This window comes from Ambystoma mexicanum, chromosome 1q (genome assembly GCF_040938575.1).
Source record: "Ambystoma mexicanum isolate Mex_15411 chromosome 1q, UKY_AmexF1_1, whole genome shotgun sequence".
Taxonomy (NCBI): domain Eukaryota; kingdom Metazoa; phylum Chordata; class Amphibia; order Caudata; family Ambystomatidae; genus Ambystoma; species Ambystoma mexicanum.
Genome location: NC_090922.1, coordinates 244,598,849 through 244,625,539, shown reverse-complemented (window position 1 = coordinate 244,625,539; position 26,691 = coordinate 244,598,849). Strand labels below are relative to the sequence as shown.

At 47.2% G+C, this 26,691-nt stretch overlaps 1 protein-coding gene across 5 annotated transcripts in view; it reads left to right on the top strand.

Moving 5' to 3' along the window:
- PPP6R1 (protein phosphatase 6 regulatory subunit 1) overlaps positions 1-26,691 on the top strand; it is a 1,952,116-nt gene that overhangs the window by 1,636,039 nt on the left and 289,386 nt on the right. For all 5 annotated transcript variants that reach the window (XM_069638194.1, XM_069638176.1, XM_069638186.1 and 2 more), the window contains one exon: positions 3,902-3,996. In XM_069638194.1, coding sequence (XP_069494295.1) covers positions 3,902-3,996 — 95 coding nt within the window. The remainder of the gene's footprint in view (positions 1-3,901; positions 3,997-26,691) is intronic.

The window sequence follows — 26,691 nt, the reverse complement described above, 5'->3', positions numbered from 1 at the left end:
CAGAGAACGGATAAATAACATGTAAATGGGTAGGTTCTCTCTTAGGAAGGTCTATAACCACATTTTAGTTCACTTTACCTTTCACAGAGGAGAAATAGCCATCGGCATATCAGTCTGGTCCTACCCATTTAAGCAGATGAGCACTAAAATACTAGGAAATCCTCCTCTGAAAAAAAGAGTACCAACAGCAACCTATGAAAAGTCAGAATCCGGACTCGGCACCAAGGCTTTGTTTAATAGTTTTATTTGCATCAAGTTCACCTAATCTTTTCCTAAATCTACATTAATAAAGTACTCTGTCTAGAATAATATTGTAACCTAATCACTTTCCACATCTTCTAAAACAACAAAAGCAACAAAGAAATTGGAAGATTGACTGCTGGTTCTAACCCCAACAACGTGTCCTTTCTTAGTAAAGGCCTTTGCTCACAGTTTAAGTTCAAAATGGGCAAAGCTTGTTCTGCTGGAATGCTGTCAATGTGTTTCAGCACAGCCCAGGTCTCTTGTCCTTTGCCACTTTGGGATTCGTTCAGTCGTTATTCCCTCTGGGATCCTCTGAATCTTCCATCCACATCACTGTTGGGTTCTCTGTCTCCACTCCCCACTCTGGGGTTCTGACTGTTTCTTCTCACTCCCCAACCTGGGTTGTTTTCACGCCCTCCCAACTCTTGGGTTGTTCTTGTTCTCACTGCACACTCTGAGGTAGTATCAGGCTCTCTCCACTCTGCGGCTCTTCTGGCTCTCACTTCCCACTCTTGGGTGTTCTCACGTTCTCCCCACTCTGGCACCCTTCTTGTTCTCACTCCCCACTCTGGGGCTTGCTCAGTCTCTGTGCCTTCCAGGACTCTTCCCCTTCTCACTCCCCTGGTGTGGGGTACGCTTCTCCTTTTTCTCTTTTTCACCCATGTCCCTCTTCACAGTAACCACCGCATACCTGCGTGTCTCGAGCAGTGTTCCTTGGGGGGGGGGGGGTTGTTGAGTCTTGCCGGATCTCTGGTTGGTGGAGGCCACTTGCACATTTCTTCTGCTGATCTCCATGTCGGTCTCCCAGGGTTCTCTCCACGTCAGTCTCCCAGGGTTTGACTCTCTTGTCTTCGACACTCAGCACAGAACTGCTTATATGACTTTTCCACTGAGCTTCGCGTTGGCCTTCGGAGGCTCTACCTTCTTGTTCCTGCAACTCGGTCAGTGCAGCGTTGCTTATGCAACTTGTCAGATAGGTTCTGTGCCGGCCCTCTGATCCTCCTCTTTCTGTTCTTGCAGCTTGGATTGATGGAGTGGCTTATGCGGCTTCTCCGTTGGGCTTCATGCTGACCTACCGAGCCACACTCTCTGCCTCTCGAGGCTGCTCTGGCTCGCCTTCAGCTGCATCCCACTGCATTCTCTTGGTGCGTGTTGCGGGCTTGTTCTCTGACACTCACGTTCTCTCTCTCTCGCCGGCCACACCTCCTTTGGCCTCTTTTAGTGCGTTTGAACTCTTAGGGGACTTCTGAGAATCTTCAGCGCTGTTTGTCCCAGGACTCTTCTCCAGTGGGCTGGCTCACTAGTCTTTCCTAATTCTTCGTAGCAGATTGGGCATGCCTAGGATTAAAAGCAAAGGCGGCCATTAGTAAAGGGTATTCATGGTTATCACAAAACCCACGTCATTCATACCTTACAAAGGTATCCGTGCTCATTTGGAGGAATGTTGACTTATATTCCTATTAGTGTTTCTGGATTCGTCACACACCCCAGACATATTTGCCACCCTCATTGTGCTTCATCAGTGAGGTAAAGCTGTACCTCTCTAAGCACAGTGAGCAAAGGTTGCACGTCTGAATTACTCTGGTTAATTCACGGTGACATACACTATACTTCCAAATCTGCTTCATCAACTCCACACACTCAAACTGCACCATCACAACTAGGATAGCCACACACTTCCTAAAAAGTTAACCAAAGGCCCTGATCTGCCCTCCCTCCCCCTCTGATTCAAAGAACTCATCACAGGCAACCCAGGACTTTCCACACCAGTTAAGTGCCTAGGCTTCATAGTCTCCCGCCTCCTTTCCTTCACACACCGCATAGTTGCCATCATCAAAACATTACAACCTACACCTACACATCCTACGGGAGATAGCACATTCTTCCAATTGACGATTTTCATATGGAGACCCAGGCACTAGTTCTCTCCAAGCTGGAGCACAATTCTCATTGGACTCCCGAACACCCCAGCCCCTTTGCAAGCCATACTGAATGAAGCAGCAGGACCCAATCTATATCTATTCAAACACGCACACAGCACCTGCGCTCTCTCCCAGCTCTGCTGCCCTCCCACCCTGTAACCTACACATTTGCTTTCAAAGGGCTTTGCATCGTATACAAGGCCTCTACCTCAAATCCCCATTCATGACAAATTGAAACCCAACACAAACGCCAGATAAACCAACCAATATCTCCGATGCATTCCGCTCTGAAATTTAACAGGCACATAAAAACAAGCCTTCTCCCAATGGGCACCCAGAGTGTGGAACTCCTCCCATTCCACATTCGCACCCTATCTTTCATCAACACCTTCTGCAAAAGCCTCAAAACGACCTCTTTCCCCATTCATCCAGGAATATCCTCTCCCCTCCTATCATTTGTGTATCCTAATCTTCATCTTCCTATTCTGTTCTGAAAACATTGTAACTTCTTTTTCACCTCCTCCCTTTGAACTTTGCAAGCTGCTCCGAGACCCTCTATGCTGGGCCAGTGAAATTTTAAAGTTTAAATAAAATAAATGGAGCACACAAGGTTTTCACCAAAGTTTTTCTAAATTTCACATCAGTCAATTGTGCTACCTGTTAGTTTTTCAAAAAGACAGGGTCTTGGGGAGAAAACCATTTCATACGCAAGTTGTACGTAGTGCAGTTATGTTCCACATCATCCGCACTAAAAGGATACGAATAAAAAAACAGTTTTTCGTCTCCTTTGTCATCGGACTAAACGTCTGTCCTGTAGGTAAATCCAAAATTGCCAAATGAATTGTATGTTTCATTCAAGAGTGGACACTCTTGCATAACAGATTTTGAAGTAAACGCCAAAAGTGCATTCCACACTGGGGACAGGAACAATACCAGCGTTCCAAGCCAATGCCCCTCTAGGTGCAATTTGCAAAACCGCAAAGTGGAGCTTAGTTACAAAGCACAACACTGTCTTTATAAAGACAATGGCCGGTACACAGGTGGGTCATCAGTACCAACATAATTTTTCTTCCATAGCTTCTATTCACGCACCTCCAAACACTGCTTTCCAATCTATGCATCGTTTTTCAATTGTAACAACTCACAGGCCCCAAAAGACAAACATTATTTACCCATTAATGCTGGCACTTGTACCGGTTTGGAATCCTATATGCTCACCCAGCCAGATTTTGGAACATAGATTACTCTGGCATAAACACAAACTATACTTTAAGCTCCTTTTGGTAACATCTGTTCTCAGTCTTACACAGAAAGAAACAATGAGTTTGTAGGCACTCGGTGTCTCATGGTTACCTGCACACTTAGGCTACGGATAAAATGGCAGGTCACCATCTTAATGCCTATGTTTTCCTTTTGAAGTAAACTACTCCTGACCAACCAGTAGAGTCTGAGTTTGTATATTTTATTCTAAACTGATACAAGCAGCAGAAAGACTATTACTGGGCTAAGTCACAATTTGACAAATGCTTCGCCTTCCGAAGACACAACTGCTTTGAGATTTCCAGATCATTTCTGCACCTGAAGGCTTTGAAAAATGAGTAATTTGTTGAGGGTGGGGAGTTTGTATGAAACGGAATGTTATTGAATATAAGTAATTTGTGTTTCTTGTTTATGACATTTCATGAATGAAAACTACAATCTTGTGATTATTTTACTTGTTTTTTTGTTATATCTAGTTCTCCGCAGATGCGGCAATGTCATTCAACTGTTATCTCAGGAACATTGGTGGCTCCTCAGGAAGTCCTAGAAAACATCCAGTTGACTTGTGAAAGTGAGTATTTACCACTATGTAAGGCTTCCCTTAATCATATTGTCCAGTTAGTCACACTATAATTCAAGTTATTATCGGCTGGTTGTTTGAGGGCATCTGGATTTGCTATCACTGAAAAAACTGTAGAGATTGAGTTCTTGGAGGTGGCTTTTTATATGTATTCACATACTGTGCGAAACCTGAAGGTGTTTCTCTCGCTAGTCCCCAGGGGATCTGTCATCCAGGTGGCCAGGACACGGCCATCACTACTGGATCCAGTTCCTGGGGGTGGACGAGTGAGGGAGGATCACCTGGATGGGCAGTCCTTGGGGAGCGGGACACCGACGGGTGAGATGCGGTATCCCCCTTCTTTTTACACCTTTTCCCCCGTCTTACCACAGAGGACGTTCATAAACACTGCCCCCCATCCGACACCCCTTTTCCGACACGAACACTCTCGCACAACATGGAAGACATCGGACTAACACTAGAGCTGTTTACCTGACATGTCCCAAAACAAGGGTCAGGCAAAGTCAAGGAATTGACCAGAAGCACACACCCGACGGCCCTTTGCCTTCCCCACAGTGATAAAAGGTGGAGCACGAGAGCACAGAACGAGCAAGGCAAAACACGCGATGTGAGAGCTCACGCGGCACTGCAGTTCAAGAGGAGGAGAAAGATTGTGCATATCAAGGGGGTGGCAAGGAAAGAAGCAACCTTGCCTTTTCCAATTAAGGCCCATGAATCCTCCACAGAAGGAATCAAAAGACGCAAACAATATGGTACACGAGGCCCTCCTCCCCTGATAACCAAGCCGGGGAGAGACCCGGGTCTCTGTGGTACCAACCCTGACTTGAAGGAGAAGAAATCCAAGCGGTTCATCACAGCTCGTGAGTCCAGAAGATAACTAATAAGAAACCGAACTGTGTTGAACGAAAAAGTAGCAAGCGGCTAATTCAACTGTGAAAAGCTTCAAGAACTAGTAATGTAAAAAGGGGAAACCAGAAACAGTCTCATGCCACGTGGGTGTTCACGCAGGAGACTCTGGGCGATTACCTGAGCATTGAAACTACCAGAATCAGAAGTCCTTGGGAAAGGTGAGAAGAAGGGTCAAAGTGGTCATACGGGGGTCTTGTAAAATCCTCTGTATAGTCGAAAGTCTTTGACCAACAGATGAATGCGAAGCAAAGGGAAAGGAATCCTGCTTGGTGAAATTAAGAAATTAATAGTGTGGTGACAGGAGTGAACCCGATGGAGGGATGTCTACAGTAAATTGTTTGAAAAGACATCAAGACTCGTGAATGCAAGGAAAGCCATAGTGAACCCGAAGGAGGGAGGCTGATGTTCGAAAGAGGTCAGAGCCCAAGAGGGGGAGATCTAGAGGTGGAACGTAATCACTCCAATGAGCATATTGGAAAGGAACTTGTTGTTGGTTTGGTTGAACCCATCCGGCCCCGGCGGCAAGAGACTTTTTGATATAAAAGAGAATTAACCACTGGCTGCCCTGATTGCTGACATCGAACTGTTAGCTCGTGCTGGGAAAGCTTGAGCATGTGCTGTGCTCCAAAGTCCCTCCTTGTCTCGTGCTGAAAATGTGGACAAGGGAGACCTCAAGTACCGCATCCTGACTAATCATTTTGTGAACACTTCCTTCTTAAAGAACATTATCCCACGCTTCTTTTTGTATTTAACGTAAGGATTGGCAATAGGTTTTTCTTAGTACAGGCCCTTTTATTTGACACCAAGCCACTAGGACTGCCTTATTGTGATTTGATGGTAGACACTTGCTCCCATCTTAGATTTAGGTTTAGATTACGCGTTTTCCCACCCTGCATTTCCAGTTTAATAAACATCCTTAAACTGTGAACATTTGTCTGTCTTTACTGTTTCCACCATGAGTTCCTTAGAGGGGGGGCGGTGGGAGACTACTGGTGGCAACACCCGCTTATTTGAAACTTGCTGAGAAGTTGCAAGAGGAACACAAGACGTGGATCGTACAGAGAGAGCCGAGATGAGAGAATGCAATTTTGGTGGCGTGACCACACAGATCCCGTTGTGGACCAAGAGTCCCTCAAACTGCACTGAAACCACCAGGCAGATACGACCGCCTATCATAAGGTTACCCAATGAGCTGATAAACCGTATCGAGAAAGTATACGGGTATCAAGATGCCGAAGTGAAGCGGGATCATGAGAGAATGAAGAAAACCGCATACCCTTAGCAGACCAAGGCCTTAGTGACGTTACTCCAGGCAAGCACAGGTAACTGGGAAAACGGGAGGCCTAAGGGTAATCATTACGGGGCCCCTCATACTTGTCCCAGTAATATAAATGAAAGAATAAGAAAATAGAATGACGATGGCAAGAGAAATCTGAGTAATCATTATGGGACCATTCATACTCGCCCCAGTAAAATAAATGAAAGAATAAGACAATAGACTGATACTCGCCAGTATTATGAGAAAAGAAGCCAGAGTACAGTTAATATTGGAAAATATACTACAATTAATATACAAACACCTGAGGAAAGAACTGTAGTATTTAATGAGAGAATACTGAATGCAAGAGAGACTGAGAGACACTTAAGGAGTGACAGAAATTCGCTTGGTGAAAAGAGCAACCATAAATAGCTATCAAAGTCCAGATACGCTGAAGAGATAGAATATCGTAACCTAAGGAAAAGAGAAAGCTTTAAAGGGAGTTAAACTCAGAGACTGGGTATCCATATCCTGGGAAGAGGAGAGCGTCACCTTATATGATCCAAGTAATTATTCAAGAGCCAAGAAACCAAATTCCTGGAAAGGATTGTAATGCAGCCTTGAAGCAACTGAATGAACTGATAAAAGGAGTCACCAGGGACTACTTAATAATATTGTACAAAAAAAAGGAGAAATAAGAAGAAGAAACTTGCAGGAAGAAAGCTCCAGGAGAAAGTAGGAATTCTCCTTCCTTTAGTTGTTAGAACAGTGGTAGGGTCAGTTGGGTTTAGTTTGGACGGTGGACACTTTTCTTTTGGACATTCACTGACTGGCACGCACCTTAGTTAGATAGGTACGGAACACCCCATAGAAATAAGGACAGGTAGGCATTTTTATTATTCTTTGATTAAACTTGCATTGAAATGGCCACAAAGTCAGTGTCCAGGTCGGTGGCCAACAACCTCTCCTGCTGGGCCAGCAAAGATAGCATGACGCTGGGGGTACCTTTTTGGCCAGCATGGCTCCAGGCCCAAGTGGTTACGGATGCATCCCCAAAGGGTTGGGGTTCACACTGCAGGGATCTGCAGGCGAGTGGCCTTTCATTCCTAGTGGAAAAACTCTGTGGCACATAAACAGACAAGAGCTGCGGGCAAACAGGTTAGCCCCGATGGCCTTTGCATCTTCCCTCAGAGGAAAACATGTCCTCAGCCTGACAGACAACACAGTGGCCATGTGTTAGGCAGAAACCTGTGCAGTTCCCTCTGGGACCACTGGAAAAGATTTAAGACTACAGGTGTTTGGCAGTAAACCCACTTGGTAGCAGTCTGTACCACACAGATTCACTTGGTAGCTGTGGCTGAGCAGTCAGACTTCTCTCAAGAAGAGTTAGGCAGTATACAGAGTGTACAGAATAGGTACAGAGGCACAGTAGCACAAGCAAACACTGACCAGAGCTTGTGTAAAAGTATATAATTATTTATTTAAAAGACACACTTGTAAATTACACTAGCACAGAAAAAGGTAAGTAAATTCAAAACACAGTCCTAATTACTATATGTACATCCCTAGTTATTTGTTGGACAAGTCTTAGTTAACACCACTTATTTCCAGACAGAGGTGAGCGCTTAACGTTAGATGGCACTCCAACAAGTTGTTTAAAAAGGGAGGGAAAATGCAGAATTAAGAAAGCAATACAGCAAAACACTGTTCAGCTACCCACAGTAAGTATTAGAGAAGGCAGTCCATTGAGGAGCAAGGAAGTTCAGTGCCAGGCCCACTTTAGGGAGAGCCAGGCCAAATGTGCCCAAGATCACACAATGTCACAAAGTCTCAAAAGTCTTTACAGGTGAGTAGAAAAGTTCTGTTAAGCTTAGAAAAGTTTAGTTAGGGTGTCCCAGGCTAACCCAGGTTCGAGAGCCGAGGGCTAAATCCACCCCGTACAATCGGTGGCAAGGGAAGCAGGGCGGAACACAGTACCTTGAAAATGGAAAGGATCCTCCAGCAGTGGCAGTTGTTCCTGGTAGTGGGTGCAAGTCGCGGCATCGTCCAGAGGAAGAGAAGATCTCGACGTGGAGGAAGGCTGAAGGTCGTTGCACTACCAGGGAAGAAACCAGCCGTGGAGTTTTCCGGTTAAAAGGATGTTACCCCTCTTTTGCGGTAGAGGTAAAAAGTGGTATTCCGGTTGCCGGGGTGCTTGGCACAGGCAAGGCGGCCACGAGATGCTCCAGGGAGGCGAAAAGAAGGCAAAGACTGGTTGTCCCCACCAGTCAAGGGAAGAAGACTCTCCGGACTGGAGATCTCCTCTGTCGTTGGGAAGTGGTGAGACGGTTCCGCAGGGCTCCACCGGTGGTGTCGTTGTGGCAGGTCGGCTCAGCTTCTCCCTCTTCGGCTTCCTAGGTCCTGTGGCGACTTCTGAAGTTCCAGTCCCCAAAGCCCTGCTTTTATGCAGCAAACCCCCATTCATCAGTCCTAGCTGTCACTCAAACATGCTAAGTGGTGAGCCGGGGGGCTCACCACTGGGCCAATCACACAAGAGTGCGACTTGAGTTGCCAAGGCAACTCAGTCCAGGGTGCCTAAATCCCCCTCCCACACATCCTGTAGACCCAGACACAGTGGCACCACTTTGGAGGGCTTCTTTGCAGAAGCCCGCCAAAAGTGGAACAAAGGCTCGACTCAGGTTCAGGGTTACTGAAGTGAACCCAGACGCCATTTTGGCGGCGAGTTCTGGCAAAAAATCTCAACCGGTGAATTAATATTAAATAAATAAACCAGCGGTATCTTTAACATTGCACCAAAAAGTGGTGCATTAAAATCAATGGGAAATCCCATTGGGAAATATTCCGGTGGAATATTTCCGTGGTATCCACTGCCACCAGCCAGAAACTTGGCGAGGGGGGAACGGGACAGTACCCCCTCGACAAACAGACCCTGGGGCAATCTAATTGCCCCTACCAGCACTTCCACAGTATGATGGTTTGTACTGGTTCTGTTCACAATTTAAGACTAGTATAGTCAATGGTGACTTTACATGCCCAGGGAGACAGTAGTCAGTCCCAGGGTATGGAGTCTATGTTTGGGGGTCACTATGACACCCCTGTTTTACTGCCCTGAGGGTGCTGTGTAACACACATACAAAACCCAATGATAGCCTATGGGGAAAAATACCCCAAAGCCCATAAGCACATTACAAGTCACAGGAATACACTCAAATCATGTCCAAGAGTGGGGGTAAAAGAGTCCCACTCTTGGCAGGAGAAGAAAATAAACCCCAAAAATCCAGCAAAGCTGCTGGGGGACTCACTAGGTTAGGAAATTCAGCCTAAACAGAGAATTCTCCCTAAAACTCGCCCCCCCCCCCTAGACTAAGGGACAGGAGGATTTAATCCACTCCTGGATGAACCTCATACCTCTAGTCGATGACATACATCCTAGAGAGTCCATCAGCATTTTGATGGTGACACACTGACCTGTGCCCAATGGTGAAATCAAACCCTTGGAGGGAGATTGACCATCTCAATAGTTTTGGATTTTCCCCTTTCATTTGCATTAACCATCTCAAGGGTTGGTGGTCAGTCTGAATGACAAAAATAGAACCATACAAGAATGGCCTAAACATCTTCAGTGCCCACACAATAGCAAAGCATTCCCTTTCGATTGTTGCCCACCTTGTCTCAGGATCCTTCAGTTTTCTACTGATGACGCAAATGGGGTGCTCCCTACCCTTCTCATCCAGTTGGCTAAGAACTGCACCTATAGCTACATTGGAAGCATCAGTTTGTACAATGAAAGTTTGGTGTTAGTCAGGAGCTCTGAGTACTGGAGCTTGGCAAAGAGCTTTCTTCAGGTTTTCAAAGGCCTGATTGCATTCCTCATTCCATTTGACCTTCTTAGGGAATTCTGGAGAGGAGATTACATTCAGTGGAGAAGCTATGGTCCCATAGTTCTCCAGCATTGGATCTTTCATAGATTCAGATGCTTGAATATTCCCCGTCGTCAGACTGGGAATCCTCGGTGATAAATTAAATAATAATAATAAAAAATTTTTTTTTTAAATATATATATATATATATATATATATATATATATATATATATATATATATATACTGCCACCTAGCAGTGCATGTACATAGCCCATTATAGCCTATGAGCCACTTCATTGTGTAGTCCCTCCACCTCACTTTGGTCCTTTATGGCCCCAGCCAATGAGGTGGCAGGGCTTAAGCTCCGCCCCCGGCAGCCATCTTCAGATTTTTCACCGCAGTCTATCAGACACAGGGAATCCTCAAGCTCTCTGAGCTTTCTCAAATTCTTTCTACTTTTGTGTGGAATATATTTGTAAAATATATTCCATCTTGTTCCCCTTCTTAGGGGCTTTCTTTCCAACTAACCTTGGTGGCAAAACTTGTTGTTTTCCTCTCAAAATCGTCGACTGAACTTCTCTTCAGAAATGGAGGCACCTCAGGCTGTCAGGAAGCCTTCCCTGTTCAGGGACTGCACGAGGTGCAAGAAGACATTGGTTTACTACAAGGACCCCCACGAGCATTGCATTTATTGTCTGTACCCACATGACATTAAAAAATGCGAGATTTGTAAAACCTTTTCCACTAAGACCCTTCATGACAGGCATAGAAGACTCCTTTCATACCTGGAATCCAGAGATCAATCTTCGGACGAAGAGTCTGTCAGAACAGCTCCTGTCCAATCCAGCATTCCATCTGAGAGGCAAACTTCAAAGAGAAGGGCCCCTTCAGTGGAAAGGAGTTCCTCTCCCAAATCCAAAAAGAGGAAGCTGGAATTGATACCCTTTCTGCCTTCAGTTGACCTGTCAAGCCAGAAAAAGTCAGCAAAATCTGCCTCCAGAGGTAAGGAGGAGTTTGCAAAAAACGGGGGGGGGGGGGCAGTCGTCGGCGGATAAACCGCCCACGAATGAAGGGAAAGGTAAAGGCCCGTCATCGGCCATACCGTCGACGAAACCAGCATCGACGACGCTTAAGACATCGTCGACAGTTAGATCTTCGTCATCGGACATGTCGACCGCGAAGCAATCGTCGACGAGCAAGAAACACCACGAAGCATTCCTCCATGACGCAGTCGTCCACGGAACACACTCCATATTCGTCAACGAAGCCCTCGTCGACGGGAAAAGCTCAGTCGACAGCGAAGCCTCCGTCGACGGGACAATCTCTGTCGTCGACGGGAAAATCTCAGTCGACAGCGAAGCCTTCGTCGACGGGACAATCTCAGTCGGCGGCGAAGCCCTCGTCGACGGGAAAATCTCAGTCGTCGACGAGGATAACATCATCCATAACGCCTTCAGAGGCACCGCAAATTTCGGCAGTTACAGAGGAATTACTGCCTCTCACTCTTGAAGCTCCTGTCATTACATGCAATATCATTGAGAAGAATACTGTAACTGAACCTCCGGTGCAGCAATTTTCTCCTTTGGGGCACATGGCAGAACTTCCGGATATAATTCTTCAGGAAGAATTCTCTGATGCGGAAGTGGTGGAAGAGTCCATCGGTCCCTTACCGAAACAATACAGCCCTCCTTGGCACCCGTCCACGGGAGAATCCGAATATCCTCATGACCCGGTGCTCATGTTATCCGTGCAGAGGATTGTAGAAGAATTTTACAAACGGCAAAGGGAGAAGCAGATTCCGATTAATCCCATTCCTAGAGAGTCATCCCCGATTCCAGGCACATCGGGTTGCTCTCCTTACAGGAGTAGACCACAAAAACGGATGAGATCACCTGCTCGAAGACCGAGGAGCAGCATCCACAGTGCTTCACCTACAAGAGTCCCGTCACCACAGTCATCGCACAGACCGCGATCGCCGGACGTAGATCCCACCATGGTACCGTCCACCATCTCGGTATCAGACTGGCAGGAGGATCCCTTTGGTGAATTTTCGGAACCAGAAGAAGGAGAAATAACTCAGGAGCCAGATGCACCCAGTGATTGGGATGACTACGTCGTCGAGGCCCAGGAGGAGAGACTCGCCGGGCAAGGCCTCACCACCGGATGATCTCGTCGCTTTCCACACCATAATAGGTAAAGCCGCAGAACTGTTTAAAATTCAGGTTTCTTCGGAGGAAAGGCAATCAGTGCTCTATGAGCACAGGGACAAACGAAGGAGGACAGTGACCACAATTCCCCTCCTCGATACCATCTGGGATTCCGGATCCAAGATCCTATCTACGCCCTTATCGACTCCGGCGTTGGTGTCCAGGCCAGAAAAGAAATATAAAGCTCCGGATTCGACACCGCTTTGTTTAAGGGGTCATACGAAACCGGACTCAGTTATTACAGTGGCGGCCAGAAAGAAACTCGCCAACCCCTCCTCACCGTTGTCGGCCCCACCGGATAAGGACGGACGTAAATTGGAAGCCATGGGCAGGAAAGTGTCATCTTCTGCATCACTTACAATCAGAGCAGGTAACGCACTGGCCATGACCGCAAGATTCGATCGCGCGCTTTGGCTCCGCATGTCTAACTTGGCGAAACAATTACCACCGGAGTTCCAGGAGGAGGCAAAATCCATAATTGCGGATGGTGAAGCAACATCGGATCACATGATCGACGCAGCAGTTGATGTGGCCGAATCAGGCTTCAGGCAGATGGCGCACGGCACAGTGCTCAGAAGGCAGGCCTGGATGAAGGCTACTAACTTTAGACCTGAAGTTCAGGTGCAGATTCTAGACATGCCATTTGATGGCCAAGATCTCTTTGGGAAAAAGATAGACGACCATTTGAAGGCAATCAAGACAGACACTGACACAGCCAGAGCCATCAGTTCTTTAAAGGACAAAAGTAAGGACCATCGGTCTTTTCGTCCCTTTAGAGGCTCATCTTCCAAGTTCAGGGGATACAGTCATTCCTCCTATGGTCAAAAAGCACAAGGCGGCACGTACCAAGCCAATAAATATCAGTCATCCAACAGATACACCCATAGAGGCAGACGTGGCTCCGCCCAAGGGAAGTCGCAAGGCAAGCAGAACTGACGACCAATCTCCCCCCCCCTTCGCCACGCCCCGGTGGGGGGAAGGGTGAGCCAGTTTTTCCAGCGCTGGCGGTCAATTACATCGGACAAATGGGTGTTACAGGTGATCCGAAAGGATCACACTTTGGAATTTCTGGACCAACCTCCTTCCCTGCCTCCAACTCCCCGCAGGGTGCATATGCTAAGACAGGTCATGTCCGAAGTGCAAAGACTGCTCCAGAAGGCAGCAGTAGAACCAGTACCCTATTCTCAGAGGGGAAAAGGTTTCTACTCCCGATTCTTCCTCGTCAGAAAGAAAAACGGTCAATGGAGGCCCATCTTGGACCTGAGGGCTCTCAACAAGTTCATCGAGCGCATAACTTTCAAGATGGTAGCTCTACAAGGGGTGCTACCTTGGTTAAACAAGCACGACTTCTTGGCCACTTTAGACTTGGAGGATGCATACTTCCACATTCCGATCCATCCAGCACACAGGCAGTTCCTCAGGTTCACAGTGGGAGGGCTCCACTTTCAGTTTCAAGTGCTTCCGTTCGGTCTAAAATCGGCGCCAAGAGTTTTCACGAAATGCCTGGCACCGGTAGCGGCAAGTCTCAGGAGAGCAGGAACGGACGTTTTTCCATACCTGGACGATTGGCTGATAAAGGCAAGTTCAGCTGCAAAGGCTCATTCGGCAGTGTCGAGGACGGTCAACCTCCTAAAAGAGTTAGGTTTCTCCATCAACCAGACGAAGTCCTGCCTCGTTCCCAGCAAGGTAGCTCTCTTCCTGGGAGCCGAGCTCGACTCCAGCATTCCCAGAGTGAGACCATCCACAGAGAGAATAGCAGCGATTCTACGCTTAACTTCGAACTTCCTACAGAAAGAGACAACATCTGTACGTTCTTACAAATCCCTATTGGGCATGATGTCATCATGCATATTCCTCATACCGAACTGTAGGCTTCGCATGAGGCCGGTTCAGGAAGCTCTGGACCACCAATGGAAACAAGATTTCGGATGCTGGGAAGACATTGTCCAGATTCCATCGACGTTGCACAAGGCCCTTCGATGGTGGAACGCTTCGAGGAATCTTCTACAGGGAATGCCGTTTCAAGCACCGACATCGACCCTCCTGCTGCGGACGGACGCTTCCTTATCAGGCTGGGGCGCTCATCTTGCGGACCTCCAAACCAAGGGATCTTGGTCGGCACAAGAGTCCCAGCTCCACATCAACGTGTTGGAGCTCAGGGCTGTAAGGTTGGCGCTGAAAGCCTTCCTACCGGTTATAGCTGGTCAAGTTCTTACGGTCCAGACAGACAACACAACCTCCATGCACTATACAAACAAGCAGGGAGGCACGAGGTCTCAGATTCTGTCGCAAGAAGCCCAACTGCTATGGGCATGGGCCTTGCGCTACGGGATACAGGTCAGGGCAGAGCACCTTCCAGGAGTAGACAATGTCCTAGCGGACAGATTAAGCAGAGAATACACAGCGTCACACGAGTGGGAGTTGGACGACAGAGAAACCCGACGGATATTTGCCTTATGGGGCCATCCGCAGATCAACCTTTTCGCCACCAGGAACAACAAAAAATGCAAGAGATTTGCGTCAAGATACCCCGAGCACCAATCGCTGGGAGACGCGTTCTCAGTGGATTGGTCGGGGAAGCTCCTCTACGCCTTCCCACCCATTCCCCTCATGTCGAGGGTACTTCGCAGGGTGAAAGAACAGGATTGTTCCTTGATTCTTATTGCACCCGATTGGGCACGGCAAGTCTGGTACCCGACGCTGAGACATCTATCCTGCAAAACCCCGATTCGTCTCAAATCGCATCAATATCTACTGACACAACAGAACCGCAAGGTCCTCCACCACGACCCGAGGAGCCTGTCCCTCAAAGCATGGTTCCTGAGCAGCGTAAACTGATGCACCTAAAGTTACCATCAGAATGCTGGGATATCATCAGGGCCGCTAGAGCCCCGTCCACGCAACTCACCTACACCAGAAAATGGACCAGGTTTTCCAAATGGTGCGAGACCTCTGCGATCGATCCCCTCACGGCCTCGGTTGATCAAATTCTGCCTTACTTGTTGTACCTGGCTAAATCAGGGCTCTCACTGTCCTCTATCAAGGTCCATCTGTCAGCCATAGCGGCCTACACAGTAACCGCGGAGACGCAAGCCTTACTCTCCTTACCAGCGATCAAGATCTTCCTGAAAGGACTGATGCGTACTTATCCGCCTACACCTACACCAGTTCCGGACTGGAGCCTCAACACCCTCTTAACAGCCCTCATGCAACCTCCCTTCGAGCCCATACATAGATGCGATATGAAATTCTTGTCTTGGAAGACATCCTTCCTGGTAGCCATCACATCGGCCAGAAGGATCAGTGAGTTGCAAGCTTTGTCTTCGGAACCTCCGTTTACCTTGTTCCAGAAGGACCGTGTCATCTTAAGGCCTCACCCGAAGTTCCTCCCCAAGGTACTTTCGGAGATGTCCTTCACTGAGCGCATTGTTTTACCAACCTTCTTCCAGAATCACGCTTCGGAAGCGGAAAGGACATTACACTCTCTAGACGTTTCTAGGGTGTTGAAGTTTTACTTGCAAAGAACCAAGGAATTCCGCTCCTCAAACCGGCTATTCATTTCCTTCTCTGGCCGTACCAAGGGCCAACATATATCCAAACAAAGCCTGGCACGCTGGGTATCGTCCTGCATCACCCACTGTCATCAGTTGAAAGGCGACCCTTTAACTAGACCGCCGTCTGCGCACTCCACCAGAGGAAGGGCGGCGTCAACAGCATTCCACGCAGGGGTGGCCTTGAAAGACATATGCAGAGCCGCCACATGGAGCACTCTGCATACTTTCGTGAAACACTACTGCCTGATTGAAGATACCAACAAAGAAACTGCAGTTGGACAGGCAGTGCTCCGCCATCTCTTTGTATAAGGTAGGACCAGCCTCCTTTCCCACCTTTCCCGAAGTATGTAACCGTTGTGTTGCTGCATGGTAAAGGTTTGATCAGAAATATGTTTTTCTGTAATTATGTATATCTGTTTATAATGGTGGCATGTTTTAACTGCTTGGTATTCTATTCAAGCATCTGAATCTATGAAAGATCCAATGCTGGAGAAGTCTTAGTTACTTACCTGTAACTGTATTTCTCCAGCATTGGTATCTTTCATAGATTCACATGCGCCCGCCTCCCCTGAGAGGCTGCTCCTATGCTCGGCATCCATCATGCTGTAATCTCTACGGTTCAAAATCTGAAGATGGCTGCCGGGGGCGGAGCTTAAGCCCTGCCACCTCATTGGCTGGGGCCATAAAGGACCAAAGTGAGGTGGAGGCACTACACAATGAAGTGGCTCATAGGCTATAATGGGCTATGTACATAAACTGCTAGGTGGCAGTGTATATATATATATATATTTTTTTTTTTTTTAAATTATTATTATTATTTAATTTATCACCGAGGATTCCCAGTCTGACGACGGGGAATATTCAAGCATGTGAATCTATGAAAGATACCAATGCTGGAGAAATACAGTTACAGGTAAGTAACTAAGACTTCTCAATGAAATTCCTGTAATACCCAGTGAGGCCTAGGAAGGCTCTAACCCGAGTTTGAGTAGTAGGTGTTGTCCAATTTTGCACAGCTTCAATCTTGCTGAGCAAAGGCATTATTTCTCCACCTCCTACCTCATGCCCAAGGTAGACCACTTTACTCTGTCCAATTTGGCATTTACTTGCCTTTATGGTCAGATTGGCCTGCTCAAGAGCCTGCAAAAAATGTCCTAAGTGGTTCACATGTTCCTCCCAGGATTGGCTGAAGACTGCAATGTCATCCAAGTATGCCATGCAGAAGTCCTCCATCCCAGCTAGAACTTGGTTCACCATCCTTTGGAATGTAGCAGGTGCATTTTTGAGTCCAAAAGGCATAACCTTGAATTGGCATAAGCCAACTGGGGTAGAAAATGCAGTTTTCTCCTTGGCATGGTCTGTCAGGGCTATTTGCCAATAGCCTGACGTAAGGTCCAGGGTGCTGAGGTACTTGGCTGCACCAAGTTTATCCACCAACTCATCTGTCCTTGGCAAAGGGTGGGCATCAGTCTTGGTGACTGCATTAAGAGCTCTATAGTCCACGCAGAATCTCAATTCTTTGGATCCTGCCTCTGGTACTAACACAACTGGGCTAGACCATGGACTAATAGAGAGCTCTATTACCCCGAGATCAAGCATTTTCTTGGCCTCACCTTTGATGTGGGTTCTGACATTCTCTGACATTCTGTATCCTCTGCTTTTGACTGGCAGACAGTCACCAGTGAGTATGTCATGCTGTCCCCAAGGGGTCAAGCCTGGTGAAAGTGAGAACAGAGGGGCAAACTGATTCAACATAGATTTGCACTCCACCTGTTGCTCAGGTGTCGGATCTGAAGAGAGATTAACTCCTTCAACCTTTTCGTCCAAAGGTAAGCCTGTCAGGAGGTCAGGTAGAGCTTCACTCTCCTCCTCCTCTTCTGATGAAGCTAGAAGCAAGGCTCCTCCTTCTGGTCTAGAGACATAGGCTTTGAGGCGGTTGGTGTGGAAGACTCTAGGAGCTTCCTTGGGTTTGCCCAGATCCACCAGATAGTTGACCTCTCCAAGTTTTCCCACAACCTTGAAGGGTCCCATCCATTTGTCTTGCAAGGCCCTCTGCCTTGTTGGAAGCATTACAAGAACTAGCTGGTCTTGAGTGAACTCAACCATGTTAGCCTTCTGATCATGCCAATGCTTGACCAGAGCTTGTCCAGCTTTCAAGTTGTCACTTGCTTCTGCCATCATGTGTGACATTCTCCTCCGGAGACCTATCACATAGTCAGTCACTCTGACTGGCTTGGGGGAAGGAGCACTCTCCAACCCCTCCTTAATCAGGGCCAAGGGGCCTCTGACTGGATGGCCATAGAGAAGTTCAAAGGGAGAATAACCTACCCCCTCCTGAGGGACTTCTCTATAAGCAAAGAGAAGACATGGCAGTAGAAGATCCCACTTCTTTTTATGGGGTTCTTCTAAAGCACCTATCATGCTCTTCATGGTTCTGTTAAACCTTTCTACCAATCCATTGGTCTGGGGGTGGTAGGCGGTTGAGAACTTGTAAGTAACTCCGCAGGTTTTCCACATGGCCTTCATGTAGTGGGACATAAAATTTGACCCCCTGTCAGAGATTACTTCCTTAGGAAACCCAACCCTGGTAAAAATACCAAGGAGGGCCTTAGCTACAGCCGCAGCTGTAACAGTCCTCATAGGAATTGCCTCAGGGTACCTAGTAGCATGGTCTACTACAACAAGGATAAACCTGTTGCCTGAGGAGGTTGGAGGATCAAGGGGCCCAACTATGTCAATCCCTACCCTCTCAAATGGGACTCCCACAACTGGGAGAGGCACTAAAGGTGCCACATTCTTGGAACCAACCTTACCAGAAGTCTGGCAGGTATGGCAGCTCCTGCAATACTTGTCTACTTCAGCCCCTGCAATACTTGTCTACTTCAGCCCCCATCTTTGGCCAATAAAAGTAGAGAGAGAGCCTTTCCTTGGTCTTTTTGAAACTCAAGTGACCAGCCAAAGGAATCTCGTGGGCTAGTTGCAAGAACTGTTGTCTGTTCTCTTGGGGCACTACCAGGCGTTGGTAGTCTCCAGGTTCAGATGCATTTGGTTCACTGTAGAAGAGGCCATCTTCCCAGTGTAACCTATACTTCCCAGGCTCTTGCCCATCAGCCTGAGAAGCTGCCTGTTGGCGAAGGCCCTCCAGAGTTGGACATTCTCTTTGTCCCTTACGAAAAGCTGACCTGCTGAGTCCACCTTCTGCCAGTAAAGACTGCAGCTCAGGATGGTCTGCCGGGTCCAGGTCTCCAATAAGTTCTGGGCCTCCTACTAGCTCTTCTTCAGAGTCTAGTTCAACCATACAGGGTGGTACCTCCCTCTCAGCCTCAGCTGGAGGTGGAGTTACAGGTGTAACTTTGGACAACCTGGGGGAAGTCCGTGTTGGAAGCACTGGAGTGCTTGCTGTAGTCTTTTTCCTAGGAGTCTTGGGTTGCCCCTTTGCTCCTGATCTGGTAGTGACTGCAGTAAGTTGCTCCAGTGGGAGAGGAGTTATTTCTGTCATCATCTCCTGAGATAAACCTTGCAGGGTTTTCTCTCTTGCAGGTTTGGTGAGCTCCTGTAACCTTTTACTAGGAGGTCTGGGGGTATGTGACACAACTCCAAGAGCTTTCAGGTCATTACCCAACAGAACCCTTCCTGGTACTTCACTTTGTATACTGACAGGTATCCTCACAGCCATATCATTACACTGGATGAGAACTGGTAACTGGGGACACATCTGCACAGGCCCTCCAGCTAACTTGGTGAGGCATTTGGGTGCCTTAGCAACATCCTCTGCCTTGCAAAATGATTCATCCACCACAGTTATGCTGGTCCCAGTGTCCCGGATGGCAGGAGTCTCCTGACCATTCACCTGCACACTGTCCTTATAATACTTTTTAGTATTATCTGGGATAGAATTATAGACATCTAAATTCTGTTGTTCCCACAACCCCAGAGAGACTAAAGAAACACTGGCTGAGACTCCAGTGGGTTCATCAGCCAGTAGTAGAAAGTTTCCACTTGCCATAGGGACTTCCTCCTCTGGAGCAAAGGCTAAGGAGACAAGTTGGATCCCTGAAGGTTTACCCTTACATCTGGGATCTCCTTTCACATGGTCAGTAGCCTTACAAACATAACAGGATCCAAAGGTCCTTTGGAATGGAGGCTTGTTCTGACCTCCTTCTGGTTTGGCACCAGAAGGTATACTACTCTGATTTGGTTTCCCTAGTGGCTTACCCTTATGGTTTTGTTTGGGGCCCTCTTTGGAATTGGAATTATTAAAATTCTCTTTAGAGTCCTTTTTAGGCTGCTTCCCCTCATCCTTCTTCTGAGTTACCCCAGAATCCTTGTGAGTGGCACTGTTGGCAACCCACAAGTCAGCAGCCTTAGCTAGCTTTCTAGGATCTAATTCCCGTGAATCAGCCAAGTGCTGTCTGAGCTCAGGAGAGCAGGCATCATAAATTGACTCCATCATTACAAGATTCTTCATTTCTTCATAAGTGTTCACTTTGTAACCCTTAATCCATCCCTCTAAGTTTTTCAACCCTTCACACACCCAGGTAGCCCAAGAGGTACCATCATGCTTTTTGAGGCTTCTAAACCTCCAAACATACTGGGAAGGGGTCTTCCCAAATCTAGCTATTAAAGCTAGTTTCACACATTCATACTCTTTCCTATCCTCCTCCCCCAACTCCATTACCGCATCAGTTGCAACAGGGGGGAGCCTAGAGAACAACCAGGTGAGTAACTCATTACCTGTGATGTTCTGGAGCCCATGATTATACTCAAAAATAGACAACCAATCCAACACATCCAACCTAGGCTCATACATACCAATCAATTCTTTAGGCATCCGAGGTCTTTTAGGACTGGAACCTCTAGAGGAGCCAGAGAGAGAAGCATTCTCAACAGATAATTTCTTCATTTCTAGCTCATACTTGAGCTCCATTTCTCTTAGCCTTAGTTCTTTGTCAGTTTGAGCATTAAGTTTCTTGTACTCTAATTCCAGTTTCATTTTCTCCAGTTCATAGTATTGAGGACTAAATGTGGGACCTGGCAAAGGCCCAGTAGGTACAGCTGGTAGAGCAGACAGAGGCCTAGAGGGAACATCTACAACAGTTTAATCTTCCTCTTCTGGTTCTGACCCAAGATCATCAATACTTTGTTCAATATCATTGCTGTTCTCTACATTTGCTGGAGTGATAGGTTCCTCTGAATCATCATCCAGACTTTGGTTTTCTAACAACCTTTCTATTAGCTCCATTTTCTTGCCTTTAGTCATGAGATTCTTATGCTTACAGAGAACTCTTAAACAATCAGCAGTTTTTGTAGCAAGGGACTCTTGACTATAAACTTCCATAGTTTACATGTTAGAAAATAACTTTTTCTTTAGTGCTAAGCTTTGTGGTTAGTTGCACTAGGGTATCTCAAAAGTACACTAAAGTGTATACTCAATACAAATCCCACCGCTGCCACCAGTGTTAGGCAGAAACCTGTGCAGTTCCCTCTGGGACCACTGCAAAAGATTTAAGACTACGGGTGTTTGGCAGTAAACCCACTTGGTAGCAATCTGTACCACACAGATTCACTTGGTAGCTGTGGCGGAGCAGTCAGACTTCCCTCAAGAAGAGTTAGGCAGTATACAGAGTGTACAGAATAGGTACAGAGGCACATTAGCACAGGCAAACACTGACCAGAGCTTGTGTAAAAGTATATAATTATTTATTTAAAAGACACACTTGTAAATTACACTAGCACAGAAAAAGGTAAGTAAATTCAAAACACAGTCCTAATTACTATATGTACATCCCTAGTTATTTGTTGGACAAGTCTTAGTTAACACCACTTATTTCCGGACAGAGGTGAGCGCTTAAAGTTAGATGGCACTCCAACAAGTTGTTTAAAAAGGGAGGGAAAAGGCAGAATTAAGAAAGCAATACAGCAAAACACTTTTCAGAGACCCACAGTATGTATTAGAGAAGGCAGTCTATTGAGGAGCAAGGAAGTTCAGTGCCAGGCCCACTTTAGGGAGAGCCAGGCCAAATGTGCCCAAGATCACACAATGTCACAAAGTCTCAAAAGTCTTTACAGGTGAGTAGAAAAGTTCTGTTAAGCTTAGAAAAGTTTAGTTAGGGTGTCCCAGGCTAACCCAGGTTCGAGAGCCGAGGGCTAAATCTACCCCGTACAATCGGTGGCAAGGGAAGCCGGGCGAAACACAGTACCTTGAAAATGGAAAGGATCCTCCAGCGGTGGCAGTTGTTCCTGGTAGTGGGTGCAAGTCGCGGCGTCGTCCAGAGGAAGAGAAGATCTCGACGTGGAGGAAGGCTGAAGGTCGTTGCACTACCAGGGAAGAAACCAGCCGTGGAGTTTTCCGGTTAAAAGGATGTTACCCCTCTTTCGCGGTAGAGGTAAAAAGTGGTATTCCGGTTGCCGGGGTGCTTGGCACAGGCAAGGCGTCCACGAGATGCTTCAGGGAGGCGAAAAGAAGGCAAAAACTGGTTGTCCCCACAAGTCAAGGGAAGACTACTCTCCGGACTGGAGATCTCCTCTGTCGTTGGGAAGTGGTGAGAAGGTTCCGCAGGGCTCCACCGGTGGTGTCGTCGTGGCAGGTCGGCTCAGCTTCTCCCTCTTCGGCTTCTTAGGTCCTGTGGCGACTTCTGAAGTTCCAGTCCCCAAAGCCCTGCTTTTATGCAGCAAACCCCCATTCACCAGTCCTAGCTGTCACTCAAACATGCTAAGTGGTGAGCCGGGGGGTTCACCACTGGGCCAATCACACAAGAGTGCGACTTGAGTTGCCAAGGCAACTGAGTCCAGGGTGCCCAAATCCCCCTCCCACACATCTTGTAGACCCAGACACAGTGGCACCACTTTGGAGGGCTTCTGTGCAGAAGCCCGCCAAAAGTGGAACAAAGGCTCGACTCAGGTTCAGGGTTACTGAAGTGAACCCAGACGCTATTTTGGCGGCGAGTTCTGGCAAAAAATCCCAACCGGTGAATTAAAATTAATAAATAAACCGGCGGTATCTTTAACATTGCACCAAAAAGTGGTGCATTAAAATCAATGGGAAATCCCATTGGGAAATATTCCGGTGGAATATTTCCGTGGTATCCACTGCCACCAGCCAAAAACTCGGCGAGGGGGGACGGGACAGTACCCCCTCAACAAACAGACCCAGGGGCAATCTAATTGCCCTTTCCAGTACTTCCACAGTATGATGGTTTGTACTGGTTCTGTTCACAATTTAAGACTAGTAAAGTCAATGGTGACTTTACATGCCCAGGGAGACAGTAGTCAGTCCCAGGGTATGGAGTCTATGTTTGGGGGTCACTATGACACCCCTGTGTTACTGCACTGAGGGTGCTGTGTAACACACATACAAAAACCAATGATAGCCTATGGGGAAAAATACCCCAAAGCCCATAAGCACATTACAAGTCACAGGAATACACTCAAATCATGTCCAAGAGTGGGGGTAAAAGAGTCCCACTCTTGGCAGGAGAAGAAAATAAACCCCAAAAATCCAGCAAAGCTGCTGGGGGACTCACTAGGTTAGGAAATTCAGCCTAAACAGAGAATTCTCCCTAACACCATGCACTACCTCAAAAAACAAGGCAGCTGTGCAGGCCTTAACCCTATGCAGGGAAGCATTGCAGCTATAGTTTTGGTTGCTTTAGAACCAGGCAGAGCTCAGTCTCAACCTAGTGGGGAGTGTGCCAGGAAGTTCTCGAAGGGATCTTTGACCTGTGGGGTACCCCGACAGTGGATTGGTTTGTCACAAGGACCCAACCGAAGTGCAGACAGTTCTGCTGGAGGGACGTGCCAGTGAAGGGTGCTCTAGGGGACCCATTTCTGTTGGAGTGAGTCTTAGACCTCCACTATGCGTCTCCACATATACCTGTCATCCTGCGGATTCTCCAGAGGTTGAGGAGGTTTCAAGCCACCATGATCTCGATCGCCACCGGACTGGACAAAGAGAATCATGGTACTCTGAGCTCCTGGAATTCACCATCTGCCCACCTCTCTCCGGCTTCCTCGGTGGCCGTATCCCGTATCCTAGTCGGAAGGTTGGGTGCTCCACCCGAATCCAGAGTTCCTCAACCTACATGCGTGGCCCTTGAGAGGATGAGGTATGATGACTGGGACCTCGCAGAAGAGGTACTTGTGGTGTTTCTACGAGAGCCTTGTACGCATGCAGGTGGAGAAAGTTTGAGGCGTGGTGCTATGAGCCCATAATAGATCCTTTTGCATGCCACACCATAGCAGTGATGGAGCTCCTTCTATCCCTGGCCTCATCAGGCCTTCAGATAGGCACATGGAAGGACTTCTTGGCGGTTTTGTCTGTGTTCAAGAAGTCTCCGGATCAAGGAGTTTTCTTTATGGTTCTAGTAATGACCCTGTTTCTGAAAGACCTTGTAAATAGGTTCCCACCTACTCTATTCCTATTTCCAGACTGGGACCTCAATTTGGTGTTGACCTTTTTTAATGTTAACTCCATTAGATCCCAAGTATTTGTGATCGGTCCGGTTACTCACCCTGAAAACAGATTTCCTGATGGCGATCACGTCGGCGAGTTGTGTGAGTGAACTTCAGGCTCTATCAGATATGATGAGCTGCGACGTGGCCGTTGCTCTGCATGTTCACTAAGCATTATTGCTTGGATGTGGCATGTGGCTCTGATGCTTTATTCGTCAAAGCAGTATTGCAGAGCTTCCTTGTCTGAGGGCTTTCATCCTAACTGTGTATGTTGTACTACTTTGGGAGTCCATCAGCAGAATCTTCGGGAGAATGCAATCCATTTAAGAAGACATTACTTAGCGTTAATTTTCTTTCTATGGATTCTTCTCCCGCACATTCCTCAACACCCTCCCATCCGGCCCTGCTGTAAAAGTGGTCTGTTGCCGTTTTCTGGTAGTGCTCTGCGAATGGGATATGAACCTGAGTTTGACGATTAGGTGTTGGCCATGGTTCAGTGCCTCATTGATTGGGCACTGTCAGCCGGTTGATTTCAGTTCTGTGACTGTTCCTCACGAAAGATGGAGAACTTGGATACGGGGCGCAGTAACGTAATATATACGGCCGACGTCGGGAGTCGAGGAGTGGCCTGGTTTAGTCGAGAGGAATCGATGCACCCTTTGTCAAAAAAGTGACTGAGCAGCTGACGCTGGAAGGATGTCAGATAGGATGAACATTATTTATTTTTTCATTATTTATTCATAATATGTACAGAAATACAGAACCATATAAGAAATCAACAAGCATAACTACAGAAAGAGAATGCGTGAAAAACAAAAAAAAATCATTAAACACATTCCAGACCTTCTCATATGAAGACAATTTACATTTCACTTTGTAAATCAACTTTTCTGTCCTTAACAGGCTATGCATTTCCTGGATCCATTCCTCAAAGGACGGAGGGACCCAACCTTTCCACCCATGGAGAATCAACCTCTTGGCCACAATGAATGCCCTAAAAATCCACTTTTTAAGGGCAGAGCTGACATCATCCAACCCAGAGTCATCACCTAGGACTACTGTCCTAAAATCAAGGACAGACCCTCCACCCGTAATCCTGCCACACACATCACAGACCTTATTCCAAAAGTCTCTGACCCTCACACAGCTCCACAGCATGTGTTCCAGCGACCCTACTTCCTGAACACAACCCCAACAATCAGCACTGTCAGACATGCCTCGTTTATGAAGTGTTTCAGGGCACCAATACACTTGATTCAGAATCTTAATCTGGCGAGACCTTTCACTCCGATTCAGCGAACATAGAGAGACATTACAACACATATTCGGCCAGGCATCGATATCTATCTCAGACCCAAGTCTCTCACTCCAAATTCTACGTAAATTATCATTACTCTGATAATGTGACACGATTAGCTTGTACAGTCTACTGGCCAGACCACCTTCCTTCTCATCTGATTCAGTCAGAAAAGCCCTCACGTCCAAAGAGTCAGACCAGTCCACCTCACCTACAGCCTCTTCAGGCGTCTATAAGCAGAGTCAGATAGTCCAGCAAAATTCCATCTCTCTCTCAGCTCCGCAGCAGTCAACCACCAATCTTCATTCCCCAAATCAGAGACCTGTTTAATATCCCTCAAAAACCATTCAGACCAAAAAACTGTCCTTGAATTATCCCTAATCCTAGGATTCAGCCAGATAGAGGCACTCCTGCACTTAAATGCGTCACGACCCAGCAATGACAAGACTTCAATCCATGAGTTGCGCAAAAATGACGTAGCCATCAAACTACCACCAGGAATCTTTGCATTAGTGGTCAACAAGGCTTCTGGGCCCAGCGGCCCGTAGGCACTCGATTCCGCCACCGCCCAGCTATCCAAATCACCTGCTAAAAACGGAACAAAAGAATGAGCAGAAAAGGCCAAATGGTAGGCCCTAAAATTTGGAACACCTAAACCACCTAAATGGACTGGAAGCTGTAACTTCCAAAGACTAAGTCTCAGAAGTTTTCGGTCCCATACAAATTCTTGAACAAGACGATCCAGATCTCTCCAGTAACCACTCTTAATTTTCAACGGAAGCATGCTAGAAACAAAGTTAATTCTAGGCGTCAAATTCATTTTCAAGGCATTGACTTTACCCCACAGCGAAAGATTAAGCAGTGACCATCTTTCCAAATCCATCTTACAATCCCGAATGACTACACTCATGTTTTCAACAAACATAAGGGAGACCGGATACGTCAGCCACACCCCCAAAAGCGCAAGCGCACATCACACCAGGTAAACCCCAGCCCCATAAACAGAGTCTTATCACACCTGTTGGACAGGGGCAACACTTCGGACTTCAAGCGGTTAATCTTGTATCCTGAACAACCGTGATCATCAGACAAAATCCTCATCAGACATGGCAGGGACTCTTTCAAAGTCTGCAGCACCAACAAGAGA